At 35.4% G+C, this 17,272-nt stretch overlaps 4 protein-coding genes across 16 annotated transcripts; 2 read left to right on the plus strand and 2 right to left on the minus strand.

Annotated features, from left to right (window-relative positions):
- Positions 1 to 167: 167 nt before the first annotated feature.
- LOC7474551 (increased DNA methylation 3) lies at positions 168 to 2,741 on the plus strand. 2 transcript variants are annotated; one of them, XM_052450339.1, is made up of 3 exons: positions 168 to 385; positions 966 to 1,957; positions 2,277 to 2,487. In XM_052450339.1, the coding sequence occupies exons 2-3, from the start codon at positions 1,003 to 1,005 to the stop codon at positions 2,339 to 2,341; spliced, it is 1,020 nt and encodes a 339-aa protein (XP_052306299.1). In that variant the 5' UTR covers positions 168 to 385; positions 966 to 1,002; the 3' UTR covers positions 2,342 to 2,487. The 2 variants fall into 2 exon arrangements, with proteins under 2 accessions (XP_052306299.1, XP_002300625.4); XM_002300589.4 differs by having other exon boundaries at positions 171 to 385; positions 2,267 to 2,741.
- A 1,568-nt stretch (positions 2,742 to 4,309) lies between these two features.
- Positions 4,310 to 8,958, plus strand: LOC7474552 (probable inorganic phosphate transporter 1-9). 2 transcript variants are annotated; one of them, XM_052450380.1, is made up of 3 exons: positions 4,310 to 5,113; positions 5,679 to 6,564; positions 8,927 to 8,958. In XM_052450380.1, the coding sequence occupies exons 1-2, from the start codon at positions 4,413 to 4,415 to the stop codon at positions 6,562 to 6,564; spliced, it is 1,587 nt and encodes a 528-aa protein (XP_052306340.1). In that variant the 5' UTR covers positions 4,310 to 4,412; the 3' UTR covers positions 8,927 to 8,958. The 2 variants fall into 2 exon arrangements, with proteins under 2 accessions (XP_052306340.1, XP_002300626.4); XM_002300590.4 differs by lacking the exon at positions 8,927 to 8,958 and having other exon boundaries at positions 4,312 to 5,113; positions 5,679 to 6,735.
- LOC7471749 (uncharacterized) lies at positions 8,189 to 12,877 on the minus strand. Of its 11 annotated transcripts, none has more exons than XM_052450383.1 (6): positions 12,695 to 12,876; positions 11,500 to 12,608; positions 11,298 to 11,370; positions 10,372 to 10,508; positions 9,453 to 9,493; positions 8,189 to 8,976 (listed from the first exon to the last, which is right to left on the minus strand). In XM_052450383.1, coding segments are annotated over exons 1-5 (1,419 nt in total). In that variant the 5' UTR covers positions 12,794 to 12,876; the 3' UTR covers positions 8,189 to 8,976; positions 9,453 to 9,492. The 11 variants fall into 11 exon arrangements, 10 of the variants coding, with proteins under 10 accessions (XP_052306343.1, XP_052306347.1, XP_052306346.1 ...); XM_052450385.1 differs by having other exon boundaries at positions 8,830 to 8,912; XM_052450384.1 differs by having other exon boundaries at positions 8,928 to 8,945.
- A 1,015-nt stretch (positions 12,878 to 13,892) lies between these two features.
- On the minus strand, positions 13,893 to 15,494 carry LOC7471750 (cysteine protease XCP2). The gene is made up of 4 exons (XM_002301865.4): positions 14,963 to 15,494; positions 14,631 to 14,866; positions 14,338 to 14,478; positions 13,893 to 14,244 (listed from the first exon to the last, which is right to left on the minus strand). Exons 1-4 carry the CDS (start codon positions 15,426 to 15,428, stop codon positions 14,029 to 14,031), a joined length of 1,059 nt encoding a protein of 352 aa, XP_002301901.2. The 5' UTR covers positions 15,429 to 15,494; the 3' UTR covers positions 13,893 to 14,028.
- Positions 15,495 to 17,272: the final 1,778 nt, after the last annotated feature.

A 17,272-nucleotide genomic window follows, 5' to 3' on the forward strand; every position in this document is an offset into this window, starting at 1 on the left:
TACCAAAATATTTTCAAGATGCTCCAGCATCCTTATTTGACATGAGAATTTCGTTTGCTAGAATATCATGACACGTCATCTACGCCCTTGTCCCCGAACGACAAGTCACGAGCATCGACCGACAGCGTGTCATCTGAAGAAAGAAAAAGCTACAGGTCGTCTAAGAACAAGAGTGCAATTAACGACGAACGTGAGCTACAGTTTCTTGAAAATGCTTTACTTTCTCATGGTACTCGAAGGCAGAAACATGAAATTTCACAAAACAAAGGCTTGTTTTGAGCTGGTTCAAACCCTAAGTTCATCTTCAACACAACCTGAATGGGAGCTGTATCCATGAACATTTATCTCTGCAAACCACCATTTGTTGAACTGCAGTGTTGAAAAGGTAGCATTCTACTCTAACTTGCTCCCTCATTTTGTCTGTTCCAACCATTTCTACCTCGATTATCATGGTTGTACTAGGAATCAATGGGGATCGATAAGCAAGAGCTTAAAGATATCAAATGCCTTGATCGTTAATGAATGCATTTATACGATATGGCTTATAGTGGAATAATGGAGGTTGCCAAAATGTTCTTTTGAATTTTTACTCCCTGATTGCTGCTAGAGAGGAAGCAGCTTACCCCATTGAAGGACTCAATTTAGTTTAAGTTTTTGATCAAGGATCAATGTAAGGAAGGGACCAGAACCATTCTTATAGATTTGTTGGATTGCATGCATGCAAAGAAAGACAATTATTCTTAGACCCTTCACTTCAATGAATCTCTTCAACAAACATAAACTTTTGTAGATGTAAAAGATAGAGGGAAAAAAGATCAGCTTTATGACAGTAGATGCTGGTTGAGCAGTTTTCTCTGGCTTTTCTTTGAATAAATAAGAAATGAAATCATACTATTTGTATCTTTTACTGTACCGTTGCTATCTCACGTTAATTAACATCTTATTCCCCATGTTGATAAGTGCAGAGTTGTTTCTAGCTGTAAAAGAAGCTTGGCTTGAAACATGGATGTCAAAGAGAAGAATGCTCCTTTTACAGGATTCGTCAATGCACCATCTGATGACCAGCATTTCTTGCTCAACTTCATCATGAGTACTTTCTTGGGTCCTGATTTGTACTCTGATAACCCAAGATGCTCAGCAGCTCATAGATTAGCTAAAGGGTTACCACCATACACTTCAAACAACCTTGGTGACTCGTTTCTCCGCATTTCTCAATTGGAGAACTTGTATTACTATGTCCTAAGGAATGCTCATCCTAGCCTGGTTTTGAATCCAATTACGCTGTGTTTGTATCTTAAAGGCAAGTTGCATTTGTCGGGCTCAGAGCCACTAGAGGATTGTAGGCTATTCACAAGTTTTTTCCCTTTAAGTATTCATGGCCATAAAAAGGACTCGGCAAGCCAGGAAATTGTGAAGGGGATTGTACTTATTGAGAAGCCAGATACATCTTACATGAAAGAGGACCTAGAAAAGTTCAAATGGTTATCTGGCGTGGATAGTTTGAAGATTGATACGAAGAAATGCCTAAGTTATGAGCATGAATCCCAGAAAGGTGGAGAAGAAACTGAACAATTTCGCATGCCAAAGAGTGACGAGAAAACTGCTGGCACTATTTCATCAAGAAATGAGAAACCACCAGCAATGTTTCAACATAAATACAAAAGGCGTCGCCGTTGCAGTCTTTCAGTGTCAGAATTTCACTGTGGTGTTTCTCATCCACAAGGGCATAGTGAAGAAAGCAACACTTTTGGGAGGAGCTGCAAATTGGATGGGCCCACTACAATGCCTCGTGTTGCTTTTCCTAAATTCAAAGATTATTTCACTGATAAGTCTGTCATTTTGACTGGTACAGCAAGAAGGGAGTTAACTGGACCCCCAATCGGAATTGTTGACATAGGCATTAGCAAAGCTGCATACTTTTTCCAAGTTGCTCTTCCTGGTGTGCGTAGTGATTCTTGTACGTCTTTCTGTTGCCCCTTAATTCTCTTTAATTCATTGATGCTAATATTTAATCAGTGCTGTACTAATTTGTGTCATCCTATGTTTTGGATTTCGTTGCCTCAAATGTTCTTGGGACATACTGCATGCAAAAATTATCACATTGCTGGCTAAGAACCCAATAGCAGATCATGTCCCCATCTTTGTTGCTGTCCTTATTTTCTCAGAAGCTGCAGCCATTTTGCTTGAGTGGTTGCTTTCCTCGCAATTCTTTTCAGAACATAATGTGCTCTTTACTTTAACATATTGATAATATTTGCTGTATCAGGTGAATTCAGTTGTGAGATTGAATCTGGTGGAAAGGTTCATATCCAAGGGTCAACAAGCGGTGGAAAGATCATAAAGAAACGGTCACGTGTTTTCCATATGAAATCTCAGCAAATGTGCCCACCTGGACCATTCACAGTTTCTTTTAATCTTCCAGGACCTGTCGATCCAAGGCTGGTTTCACCCAAGTTCAGAACTGATGGCATTTTTGAGGCAGTTGTCATAAAGCAAAAGTAAAATGGGGTGATCTTCATGCACTTGGACAGCCTTAGACTCCTAGCATCTAGAAACAGTGGAACACCACTGCAATTTTGCTCAACATTGATGGTAATTCCTATGCTATGTACACTTTGAAGAACTTGATGTTGTTCAATGTAGGAACAAGGGATGGTAGAAGAAAATAAGGTTGTAGTTGTAGCTTGTTCAGCTAATGTCTTCCTCTGTAATATATATAAAGAAAGTGGAGTGTGGATCTAGATTTAAGTGGGCCAGATTTCATTTTGTTCCTGTCAGCCCATTCCATCATAGGCCTCACCTCCCCTTGCTGTTCATGGCTTCCAGGCCTTTAGAGAGGACAAAATCATTTCGAATGGCATGTGAAAGGATTTCAATGCAAAGTTTATAGATCTCACGAAAAATTATCATTTCCCTATTCTAATGAACAGTACTAATGGGTCTAGAGCTACATTATTTTGTTAATGAGTCAAAAAAGAAGTCACCGTCTGAGAGGCCCTCGAACTAGACAAGAAAATGGCTCCACGCGGCCGGCCTTCCTCGTATACGGTCCATGTGTCCCTTGTTATGATTTTAGGATCAAATCTAATCCTGTCATGTGTGGCCTGCAATGAACCTCTATACTTGAAAAAATCTGAGAATTTTCGGTTGAAAATTCAGTAGAGATGATTTACAAGGGTCTAATCTTGATTTCAGCTCTGGTAATTCTAACTTCGAGTCATTGTTTTAATTTTCTGATCTCATGTTAAGAACAAACTAGTCAGTTTTGGTAATGTATAATATAATAAAGTATCCATAACATCTTTAATGTTTCAGTGAATCAAACGATAAATTAGCTGTGGTGATGCCCGTTTCAAAATCTTCTTATGATGTTTAACATCTTCATAATTCATATTATAAGGCATCAAACTGTGTATGTAACAGTAGTATAGTTAATGCAGTTTCTTGTAGTCTAGGATCGTCAAAAGGGGAGCAGACAAGAAAATATCTTCCAAATGGAATCCCAAAAAGATTCTGGTAAAACCCATTTGATTTCTCAGCTACCTCTCTCCAGATATAGACATCAACGAAAGTTAACGGAAAGTTACCTGATTCGCATATTCATGGAATATTAGGGCTTCTCTGCAAATTACACATTAAATCCAGTCTAAAGTCTTTGATGCTCGCCAAGTTTATTAAAAAAACAAGTTATGTAATGTATGGTAAAGATTTTGGGTGACTTTTGTACTGGGTCCACTTACTCTTTAATGTATTAATTAGCTTGATCATTTGGCCACTCCTTGGATGGTAAATATATCATTCTATTATATTTTGTCCTATCAACATCCCCCATTTGGCCACTCCTTGTTCGTATAATTGCCAGTTCATTCCGTCACTTGCCTTAAAAATTCATTACCTTAAATCAACTCAAGTTCAAATTTGAATCACAGTTTGATTAGATCAATCAAACTAAACCAAATCAACCTCTCTAATACAATATAAAGTTTAATTTAAGTATGTTTATAAATTAATAAGTATTAAATTAATCAAGGTTTAATTATATTGTTATAAATCCCTATCTATCATGAACTTATTATTTTGACATAAACAGGGTAGGAGATGCCATTGTTACATCATGATTTTTTTAAAAAAAAATTTAACCACTAATGGTATGATATAAACGGTGTCAATAGATTTTTTAATGATATTTGACTGAAGGACCATATTAGTAAACAAGGAAAAAAATTAGAAGAGGACAAAATCAGTACTAATGAACAGTAATAATCCAAAAGATTTTTATATATAAATCCCTTTCTTTGCAATTGAGTACGAATCCAAACCCAATTTTAACAAACGAAGCTGCTCGAGATCTCTCTCTCTCTCTCCCCTTTGTTACTCATTCTTTCCCGCTGCCCTTTCGAAGTTCTTCAGCAATGGCATTAAAAGTACTGTCTGCCCTTGATGCGGCAAAAATACAGTATTATCACTTCAAAGCCATAATTATTGCAGGCATGGGCCTCTTCACTGATGCCTATGATCTCTTTTGTATCCCTCCAATCATGAAACTTCTTGGCCGTGTATACTACGAGGACAAACCTGGTCAAGACAAATACCAAATCCCACGAATTGTTCTTGCTACCATGTTAGGCACAGCCCTGCTGGGTACAGTGATTGGTCAACTAGTCTTTGGTAGACTTGGTGACCGAATGGGAAGGCGCCACGTATACGGTATCTCATTGATTCTCATGGTTTTCAGCTCCATTGGGTGCGGTTTCTCCTTCTGCCGGACCAAAACCTGTGTTCTTGTCAGTTTGGGGATTTTCAGGTTTTTTCTGGGACTTGGGATTGGTGGAGACTACCCTCTGTCGGCTACAATCATGTCTGAATTTGCTAATAAGAAGACACGTGGAGCTTTCGTAGCAGCTTTGTTTTCTATGCAAGGGCTTGGGATTCTGGCTAGTTCCATGGTGACTATGGTGGTATCAAAGATTTTTGAGGCTGCTGCTTCCAAGAATTTGTCAGGGAATCATACACCAGAAGACGCTGACATTGTTTGGAGGTTGATTCTGATACTCGGTGCCGTCCCGGCTGGACTCACATATTATTGGCGCATGATGATGCCTGAAACAGCCAGGTACATAATGTGTGTGTGTGTGTATTTGATAAATTACAATAATTCTATTAAAATATCATGAATTCATTAAGATCATTCCAAAATTTTGAGATTCTAAAAGGCCCTTTAATGCGTAATTATCAAGAGTAATATTAATTTAAGCTTGATTATTTCTGTTGACTTTTATACGTGGAATTGACGAGGAAGGAGAGCATAGAATGTAAAGGCAGCCTTCTTAGGTTGACCAAATGGATTATAATGATTTTTCTATTCCTATATATGATGAATTATATGATCTGTTTGTCACCAAATTAATTATTAATCTTTCAAATAATAATCTTGTAAATATTAAACTAAAATATAGTTTCCAATCATGCCATGATTAACCTTGTTTAATAAATGGAGTAGCTAGCTAAACATACTCAGTTAAGAATTTCGAGCAAATTCATCATGACGTCTCAAAACCCAGTGCTGATGATTCTTTACGATTAATTAAGAAAACCGAGGTTACTTAAGCAAGTTGATTTACTAAGTTATTGTATGACTTGCACTCCTTAATGTTCTCACTTCTCGTATCATGACTCAGGTACACAGCTCTGGTGGAGAATAATGTCCTGCAAGCAACCAAGGACATGGAGAAGGTCTTAGATGTTTCAATCAGCCGAATAGCCGAAGATGATCTCATATATCTGCAACAAGATCCACCGTCTTATTCCCTACTCTCCAAGCAGTTCTTCCGTCGCCACGGTGTTGATCTCTTCTCCTGTGCCACCACGTGGTTGCTTCTTGACATTGCTTTTTACAGTAGCAGCCTCTTCCAGTCCCAAATTTACAAGATGCATCTTGACTTGAAAAACACCAACGTTTATGAAGAAACTTTCAAAGTTGCTGTCTTCCAAGCCATGGTAGCACTTGTTGCTGCAATTCCAGGGTATTGGTTCACTGTCTATTTCATTGATCGTATTGGTAGAAGAAAAATCCAAATGATGGGATTTCTCTGCATGGGTATAGTTTATTTTGCATTAGGAATCCCATACCAGTATTGGGGCGAACACAAAAATAAAGGCTTCCTATTCCTTTATGGTCTAACTTTCTTCTTTGCAAATTTTGGACCCAACACCACGACTTTTATTGTGCCGGCTGAGCTTTTTCCGGCGAGATTTAGATCAACTTGCCATGGAATTTCTGGGGCAGTGGGGAAGGTAGGTGCTTTCTTTGGGACTCTTGGGTTCTTGTGGGCTTCAAACCATAATGGCCCAGATGATCTTCCAAGAATCGGACCAATGAGAATTGCTCTAGTAAGTTTGGGTGTGATTTGTCTCTTTGGAATGGCTGTGACATACTTGTTCACGCGAGAAACTAATGGGAGATCATTAGAGGAGAATGAGAATGAGGACGAAAATACAGAGCTGTGCTTGTTCAGATGTCATATGGATGCTGATCGCCACCCAAATACATCTGTTCCTCAATAGGTTACTACTCTGTAAGGAACTAAATTTACACAAATCCTGTAAATGCTAGAGCTGGACAAGAAAAAACAGATAGATCACCTACAATTTCTTCTGTTCTTTTCTCTGTTCTTCCAGCTACATTTTGGCTGGTGTATTAATATATGTAGAAACCATTTTGTTGAATTCGTACTATTCCTTTTGTATCTGATTACTCCTAGTTCACCCAGATTCATAATTTGATCATGCATCTTCGATGTGGCTGGTTTGTGCTTCCATTTGCTACATCATACAAAATTATCCAGCTTAATCTTCCCGCGGTCTAATAAATTTGGGTATTTCATTGCTTAGGTGGTTAAGATGTTTAGCATACTTATTCACATACAATCTACAATATTAATTAGAGTTTTATAATTTTATATAATTAGTGTTTTACTGCTGTCTCGATATAAAAAAAAAAAAAAACAGTGGATATAAAAAATGACATATTTCATTGGTACTTTACTCCAAAATTAATATTTCACGTTTATCTCTTTATATTTTTTCAATTAAATATATTTATGTTTTTACTTTTTCTGCTTCTTCTGTTCCGTAATAGTAACAAAATATTTAGTTTATTAGATGAATTAGGGACAAATAAGGACATAAATCTCATGGTGAAGTGTCGTCTTCATTTTATCCATCATTTACATCTGGCAGCATAATCAATGATTACCAAGATTAGTCTTCTTTTCCTTGAAGGCTCTACCATGGTGTTGCAGGTTTTCAATTTGTTGTTCGATTTTATTAGATGAATTAACCTCAACCTACTTCATCGCTGTCTCTCTCTCTCTCTTGTTCTTTGAAAAGGCATCATGGTTCATTGATTATTGCTACTTCATTATATTATCTCCTAATTGATGAATAATTTCTGGACATATATATATATTATTAACGTGGGTGTTCGGGTCAGTTTGTATGCACCTTAACTACAAATTTTGAAATTAACGATTATATAAATTTTTAGTAAAATTTAAACTAATAATTTTTAAAAAACAAATCCAGAATTTCAAGAGATACTCAGGATATATATTGGTTAAAGGACTTGGTAGTCAGCTTAACATTTGTGAACGTGGACACTCAAGCATCACATTTTCATTCCCGTGGCTGCACAATGACCAAAAGAAAGAATTTCTCTCTCGAAGTCCAGGATGGAATTTTCTTGAAGGAATATTCTAATCAGTCAAACACAAAAATCATAGCTGGAACAAAAATTTTCTTGAAGGTTGTTGTGATTTTTTTAAAATATTTTTTAATTTGTTAATATTATTGTTTAGATTGGACTGCTATTTATTGATTTCATTCAGGATGCAAAAGTAAGAGTAATAATTTTGGCTTGATTATTTTTGTTGACTTTCGTATGTAAGGAATTTGTTATGTTTATTTTTGTGTTTCAAAAGTATTTTTTTTTAATTTTTTAATTTATTTTTTCTTTGCTTTAAATTAATATTTTTTTTGATGATTTTAGATCATTTTGATGCGCTGATTTTAAAAATAATTTTTTAATATATTTTTAAATAAAAAATAATCACAACCACACTCCTAAACAGATACATTAATATTAACTAAAAAAGAGAACATGGAATATTAACTAAAAAAGAGAACATGGAACACAAGGTGAAAAGCTCACATACTTTATTCTACTCAAGAATTTAGAACAAATTGATCGGTTTTTTCCTTACAAAGTCTATACCCAATGTACAATTAATTAAAAAATTATTTTAATATATTTTTAAATAAAAAGCACAATCTTTATGCCCGGAAGGCAGATGCACCTCATTCTCAAACGTAGTGTATAAATTTACTTTGTTATTCTATGATTTGCACTACTTAATGTTCTTAATTTTCATATCATGAGTCAGGTACACAGCTCTGGTGGAGCATAATGGTCCTGCAAGCAGCAGGGACATGGAGACGGTCTTGGATGTTTCAATTAGCCAAATAGCCGAAGATGATCTCATATATCTGCAACAAAATCCACCGTCTTATTCCCTCCTCTCCAAGCAGTTCTTCCGTCGCCACGGTGCTGATCTCTTCTCCTGTGCCACCACGTGGTTGCTTCTTGACATTGCTTTTTTATAGTAGCAGCCTCTTCCAGTCCCAAAATTAATGGGGTAAATGGGGAAGGTAGGTGCTTTCTTTGGGACTAGGATTCTTGTGGGCTACAAAAAACTATTGCCGAGGATGATCTTCCAGGAATCGGAGCAAGGAGAAATAGTTGTTCACACAACAAACTAACGGGGGATCATTTGAGGAGAATGTGAATGAGAGCGAAAATACAGAGCTGTGCTTGTTCAGATGTTACATAGATACTGATCGCCACCCAAATACCTCTGTTCCTGGAGAGGTTATTGCTCTGTAAGGAACTAAATATACACGTTTCTGTAAATGCTAGAGCTGGACAAGAAAAACCAGATAGATCACCTACAATTTCTTCTGTTCTTTTCTCTGTTTTTGTTAAACTTTCAGAGTGTGTTTGTTTTTAAGTTCAAGATGCGCTTCTGAAATCATTTTTTTTTGTTTCAAATTAATTTTTTTTATGATTTTAAATCATTTTTGAAATGCTAATATTAAAAATAAATTTTTAAAAAATAAAACAATATTATTTTAATGTAAAATAAATTTTAATAAATAAAAAAATTATTTAGATACATTTAAAAAAAACACTTTAAAAAACAATTACTATCAGAATTTCAAATAGTACCAAAGTAAAGCTACAAAACAAAGTGTGCGGCCATGATTGAGTGCACAAATTTACATCTCAACAGGGAAGCAAAAACTGAGAAGCAAAAACTGAGAAGCAAAACGCTCCACTAGAGATCGCTACCACACTTTACAGGATTTTAAGACAATTATATGGTTGACTTCCTTACCGAACAGTGTAACCAAAAAGCCAGTCGCCCAGCGGTTTGCCCTAAGAAGAATAGTTTGACACAATCATGTTAGATATAGAAAAGACAAGTTCCTGCAACTCAGAAAACAACAGAGACAATTTCAAATAGGCTATGGGAAAATTTGGTAGTGATAGGAGATAGAAAGGATAATGTACATAGAAAAGTCAATTTCTATTGTTAACAGACTAGATGGAAAATCATTAACATTAGATTACAATAATAAGCGCTACAACATGAAAAACAATATGAAATTAATGAAAAAGAAGAAAGAAAGAGAAAACAAAGGCACCATAAAACCTGCACAAAATTTCAAATGAGAGGGTTTGACAAGAAAAAAAAAGAAAATCAAGTCCACTTGCCAATTGTAAAGAAGCGTTCCGTACTTAATAAGAATAAAAGGGGAGAGGGTGGGAGTTTGGAAAGCCAAAGTAAACTTAGTATAATATTTGTGGTTCCTCTGTTATATGACCGGTTTCTGCTTTTGTTTAAGCATGGAACGCTGTCATATACCAAGAAGCCTCTTGATTAAGTAAAAATTTGAACAGTGCTCAGCAGTCCGATTGAATAAAGCCGAACTATCCAAAGTACATACATTTATGTGTTTTAAATTTTCACAGATTACTCTGTTATTGGATGTTTAGTTCAATGAGTTCACTCCAACTCTAATGAATGGGAGGATGCGGAACTCATCACTCAAATATAGCCAGGACAATAAATTACCAGAGGACTTGAGAACACACTTGAGAATATTGTACCCCACTTGGATAGAAGAAGCAGAATGATGGCTAACTTATTTATTTGTGGCTATTGCAAACCCCCAATCATTCCAAAATAAATGGCTTCAACAAAAAGCGTGGATAAGTGTGTGACCACGTGCATTTTCATAACATCAACTTACTATTTTGTCATATTCCTCCACTTATCCTTGAGATCAGTGGGAGTTCGAGTTGAATCAAAAACACGATGACCAAACTCCAAAATTTTTCTCCATGGAGTATTTTTGTTTCCTGGTATAGCAAATTTCTCCACTCCTTCCTGAAGTCAGAATATATGCCAACCACTCAGGCAAATCAATCTTTAACATTTCTCTGCTGATTCAGTCATCCGAAAGCTATAATACTCCTTCAATGACAGCAAATTAAGAGCTATAACAAGATAATATTTGACTTGTGTTTTTTAAAAAAGAAAACTTTGCAGTGGTATTTTCAAGAATTTGTAATCAATTCACCTAATGAAATGAAAGTGACAAATCTTTAAGCATTTCAGACTTGAAGTCTCCACTATCTCTGGGATGATTTCTTCCACTTAATCATCAATTTATCATGATTCGAAGATTTATCAAATATGTTATTCATTCAATTATGACATTAAACCTACAAGACAGCACATTTTAATTCAAAGACAAGTTGAATGGTGCAGATTTAACCTCTGGAAAGTACAATGATTCCAGCAATTAAAAAAAAACAAGGGACAAAGAAAGTTTTCATCATTGACTCCAACATCAAAGACCTTGGGGCACATTATCCCAAAAAAAAGACCTCGGGGCACTCCATGTCTGACAAACTTAATACCTCAATCCCTTCAACACTTTCTTGACCATTCCCTGAAGGTGTGTTAATTTCTCTTTAGTTACAGCGTCCAACAATTGCATTTTGTATTGCTTAGTTCCCTCAACACGTTATCCATAACTATTTTCTAAATAACAATTTGTACTTTATTTTTCTTTTGACCATCCATCCGTAAAAATATGTTGCAAAGATGCAGCGCCAAGTTCAGGTATTCTCCTATGGTCACATCTATAGGCAATGCTATTTAAATTCATACCTTTAGTGTGTCTTCCTCATCAGCTGTCCAATTCAACCTTTGACGCTTTTCATTACGAGGATAAAGGTTGGAGCTGCCAGTAGGGGGAGAAAAGGTTGAGTTAAAAAGATCCATTTGTACCATCTTAGCTAAACAATTATGTTATTGAAGTGATCAAACTTGCATGGAGATTTTTTTATTCAAATAAAATAAAAACACTCACGATATCTTAGGAGATTCCAGGCGTTGTCTGGGCTCTTTGGAGAGGATAACTTTCTTTTTTTGGATTTTAGCTTCCTTTTCATCAATGGTGTGTGGTTGAGGGGGTGCTTCCTTCGAAAGTTTGGCATCCAGAGACTCTGCTATATTCTTCTTACCAATATGCTTGACACGCCTCCGAAGCACAACAGATTTCCCAGTGTCCGAATCAGAAACATGAGGAGCCTTAGGTGCAGCAACTCCTCCACCAGAATTGGCTTCTCGTGCATCATGATGCACTTGTTCTTCTCCCACACATTGACCTTGTTCTTTGTCATCACATCCATCCTGATGCTTTTCTTCTTGTTCTTTTTGTTCTTCGTCATCACATCCATCCTGCTGCATCTGTTTTTGTTCTTTCTCTACATAATGATCCTTTGAAGATTCTGCTCGCTCTCCACCCTCAAGAATTCTGCCATCCTTTTCCCGTTCTTGCTTCCCTTCCTCACCTTCTAAGGTCTCAAACTCATGAGTTTCAGATATATTTCTCTCATCCCTAATTTCATTGCTGATTGAATCCTCAAGTGACTCAATCCCCTGTATTTTCTCCTCTTGACTCTTATGTCCATTGTCACTACCGTCAACAGCACCAGGCAAAGCACCATCCATTTCATCATCAACCATCACTTCACAACGATCACAATCACTTACCTTGAGACCATCCTCCACCAGCGCATCTCTATTTTCAGCACCATCAAATTCCGCTCTTTCCCCCCCATTTCGCTTAGCCTCACCACCCACCATTTCAGGATCTATAAAACCCAACAACGCCTTCTTCGCCAACATAGCCTTCCGAAAAAGCTCTTTAGCCCTACCAACCTCCCGTTTATAAGAACAGTAAGGGCAACAAAACCTACCCGAGTCATCAAAAGCAAGCTTAAAATTTGCACACTTTTCATGAATAGAAACTGGACAGCCAATCACACAACAAACCAACAATTTCGATTTCCCACGCTTATTACAGCTTAAACATGCATCTACCTCCATCCAATCACCACCGTTACCCACATCATCATCGCTTCTGCTTGATTTTTCACTTAAATTAGCATCGCCTTCATCACTATTAGCTTCATCCTGTGATTTATTTTTTTTAAATAATTTAATTAAAACAAGAAAGAATAAAAACATAAAATAAAAGCAGAGAGAAAGAGAGTAAGTACCGGACTCAATTGAGGAAATGGGCGTAGAGTGGAGGATGAGGGAGGTTTCTGAGGTGATTTTGAAATGCGCCGCTGCCCGCCGCCGTATTTACTTCTCATTTTTCCTCCGGAATTAGGGTTTTTTAGGTGAGTTTTCGAGTGAGCACAGAACTGGAGTTGATTTTTGAGTGTGTGTGACAAGAAACGAAGGGTTTTATTTTTATTTTTTACTCTATATTTTTATTGGTAAATATCAAGTATACCCCCAACTTCCTAGGACTGTCAATTTTCATCTAAAATTTTTTTTTTATCAAATATTCCACTAAATTATTTTGATTTCTCAATTAATTTTTTTTATATATATTTAATAATATGGTTCAAAGTGCTTTAATTTAAAAAAATTAAATTAATATTCTTTTAAATATTTTGTGATAATTTAAAAATAAATAATGAAAATAATATTAGAAAATAAAATATTTGAAGAAAAAGATTTACTATCGGAAATTATTTGATGAAATGCTTAAAAGTTTTAAAAATTATAGATGGTATTATTATAATTATAAATTATGAATAATAATTTTGTTATTTTAAAGCTTAAGCGGCTCATATTACATTTATTAGCTTAAAAAGTAAGAGTTTTTCTTCCATGATAATTTTCAACATCCCTATTATTAATTGTTTGGGATTAAGGATTGAGATTAAGAATAACTTGAGCATTAATGGTAAGATTTGATTGGTAAGGAAGGTATACGGGAGCATCTTAATAAGTTAGAGGCATTTTTATACGCATCCCGTATGATTGATTGTTTACTATTATATACTTAAATTCAGGTTTGTGCACCCTTCAATTGATTCAGTATTTTGTTTCGGTACAGGTCACCGTTAGTTGCTATGATGGCGGTTGCTGTGGTAGCCGGAGCGGCGGTGATGATTAATTAAGAGAAGCACTGCTAGCTATAGCTGTGCACAGGGGCAAACATCATCTATATATCATGGACCTTTCATCTTCATCTGTAAGCCTATAAGTTGGTGATATTTGATGCGTGTGATGGATCGTCCATGCTGCCATTAATCATATTTTCTTTTTCTCTAAGATTACTAGAACAAAGGCTGTGCTTGTCAGAGTGGGAATTTGGCAGAACTAGATATATAGGGATGAAAGCGAGTTTCTTTCTTGTAAATTTCTTCAAACTTTAATGGATAGCCAGCCAATAGAAAATGTGAAAAAGACAACAACTTGAGTGATTAAACATTTAGAATATCAATTTACTACAAGACATCACCCGATGACATCCAGATTCCAGAAATGGGAATTGAAAGAGGAAGACAAGAGCAGAGACCATTTAGCATGTTAATTACTTCTTTTTAGTGGGATAAGAAGCCATTTTGTTGATACCACAAAGCCCTGCAGGCTTGCCAGTGTTTCTCTTCATCCTTATGTAACCCTTTTCTCCCCATTTAGATCCCCAGGAGTTCTTAACGATAATGTAATCCAAGCCATTGGTTGATCCATACCCAACGGCTGCCACTCCATGATCTAGCTGAGTTCCACAATGACCATCAAAAACACCCTGCAACATAAATCAATGGAGTTAGCCTACCATTCAGAATGAAAGATACAAAGCCAGTGTTTGTGTGTGTGTGTGTGGTAAATGTTGACCTACCCCGCTGTAAAACTGGAAGTCTCTGCCAGAAGCCTCAATGGCCACACTGAGGGGCTGGTTGGCAAGTGCCTTCAATAGGCTTTCTTCACTGTTTTGTGGGACATCATGGTATCCACTAATGGTCACTACCTCTGATTCTTCCTGCAAGACCAAAGACATAAATCAAATGGTACTGCTTATTGCTATTCATTCATCTCTGGAAAATCAAACAAAAACGAAGACTGTTTGGCCTGGATTAATAATTTGATAGTGAACCATGAAGGAATTAATAGTTTTCTCTTGTTAGCTAATACCTTTCTCATCTCACAGGTGCCCTCTTCCATGATATATGGGTAATCTACCTCCTTGTGGAGTCCACCATTGGAGATTATGTAAGAAAATGCATAATCCATAAGTCCTCCATTGCACCCATAGTTATTAGTAGTGTCACAATCGACCAACTCTTGCTCGGACAGGGATGTCAAATTTCCTGTAACAATCTGATTTATACCTTCTACTGCTGCTACTGTTGAAAAGGCCCAGCAGCTACCTGCACAAATAAGCATTGACCATGTGACATTACTCAATTTATTTAACCATGGCTACTTTTGTATGCAAGAATCTGAGATTGAGATAGGACACTTACCACATGACCCCTGGTTCTTGACATCAGTAACAGCTCCTTTCTTTCTCCAATCCACTGACTTTGGGATGCTCATGACATCCTTGTAATTGAATTCCTGAGAACATTCTCTTCTTTCAGACATGTCAACCTTCAAGCCAAGATACTTGTTTTTGAACTCTTCATGGCTCAAATCAGAAAACTCATTCAATCCAAGCCAGTAGTTAACGACCTTCTTATTGGTCTCATCAATGTGGAACAAGTTATCTTTGAAAATCTCAAACCTGAGCCATTTTTCTTCCATGCTCTCATAAATCTTCCCATGTTTTGATATCCATGATTCAAAGAGATCGATGATCTTATCCCCGGACGTCAAGTCTTCAGGGGTATAGCCCACAATTGAGAAATCACGAGCTAAACCAGAATTGGCGAAGAATGACATGAAAGAAAATGCAAGAAGAAACATCAAAGAAAGTGAGGAGAGAGCCATTTTAGCTGTTAATTGGATGGATGGATACAGAGGGAAGGGAGGGTGGTTTATAAGCAGGTGTTGGCTTTCAAGTAAAGTTGTTGGATTGTTTATTTTTCTGAATTCTGAGACTTAAAGATTGGTTCTTAATGTTAGATTGCTTTCAATCTAAGCATATGACATGATCATGTATGACATAATAATATAGTAGATTAACATAATATATATATATATATATATATATATATATATATATATATATATATATATATATATATATATAGGTTCACTGCATCATACAATTCACTTTTAACATCTAATCCTTGTTGGCTAATGTCTGTTTTAATATGCATAGTATTTTTTAAAAATACTTTTTATTTGAAAATATATTAAAATAATTTTTTTAAAATTTTTTTACATTATCACATCAAATCCATCAAAAAATATTAAAAAAAAAACATTAATGATATTTTTTTCAAGGCAAATACACTTTTAAAATATATCCAAACACGATTTCAAAAATAAAAATAAACAATTATGAGGTATTTTTTTATAATGTAAGGAGGTGAAAAACTTTGCTTTAATGTCACCTGTAATATTTCCTGTAAATATTAACTTGCTAAGTTGGTGTTTCTAACCTATTTGACAAAATCTTTTTTCTTAATTGTTTTATTTTGTATTAAAATTATATTTGTTTTTACGTACACAACAACAAAAACATAAACTTTATGCTTTTATTATGGGATATCACAAGAATAAACCAACATTAAATATATTTTAGTCATGTTTACATCTATCAAAACTAAGTCTATCTTCTAAGCAATATATACAACCTCCTTATTTATATGATACACCTAAGATGAGGAAAATAATGAAAGGAGTTGGAGTAAGGTTATATAAACAAGGAAAAAAAAACTTCGGCATCCCTTTCCAAGGTGAGTTCAGGCAACACCTACAGGCTACCAATAACTCGGGTCGGAATGCGCTCACAATCACTTATATGAAGTATTAAAATGGGCTAGCGCTTATAAACCAGCAAAACTTTGATGTTAGGCCAGCACAAAATATCTCTACCAAAATGAATACAAAAAAATGGTTGAATTGTATCATTTGCGTGTTTTGCATTGTATGTATTTTTAATTAAAAATATATTTAAATGGTTTTTTTAGATTTTTTTTAAAATATTTTTAAAAGCAATTCCAAATACAAAAACAAACGGTGTTGTAGAGTACGACACAAATAAGAACAAGTTAGAAATCATTAAACCTTTTTGGACCACAAGAAAGAGATAACAAAACATTTGGTGTCTTAACTTATTCAATTTTCACAATTAGGTGTTTTATTTTTTAGTTTTTATCAATAAAATTTTTAATCTATTCATAAAAGCACAATCAAGTGTTTTCATGGATACCATAGACACAAATTGATAACTAATTCCATAATCATGTCAAACTCATGATCATATTATTGTCCAAACCTTAAATTGTTCATGTTCTTCCTCACTTCCCCACCTCAAAAAAAAAAAACATATGACATGAAAGCCTCGATCGAGTTCTTAGGTATAAGGTGGCTTTGATCTAGTCATGGTTGATGAAAATACCAACAACAATAAAAAAAAAAAATCCACATAAAGATACTTGATTATGCACTTATCAATAGATTACAAACTCAGCTGATAAAAATTAAAAACGAGATACTGAATCATGAAAATCTAATAAATTCAAACACCAAACCCATCATCAACATTGAGAAAAAGGTTTTTTTTTTTTTTAACATGGCCTTGCTATTAGCAATTTAAAAGCTACACTGCATTTATATGCATTGTGATGAGTTAATTTTTTGTTAATATTTTTATTTATAAAAAG

This window comes from Populus trichocarpa, chromosome 2 (assembly GCF_000002775.5).
Source record: "Populus trichocarpa isolate Nisqually-1 chromosome 2, P.trichocarpa_v4.1, whole genome shotgun sequence".
NCBI lineage: Eukaryota > Viridiplantae > Streptophyta > Magnoliopsida > Malpighiales > Salicaceae > Populus > Populus trichocarpa.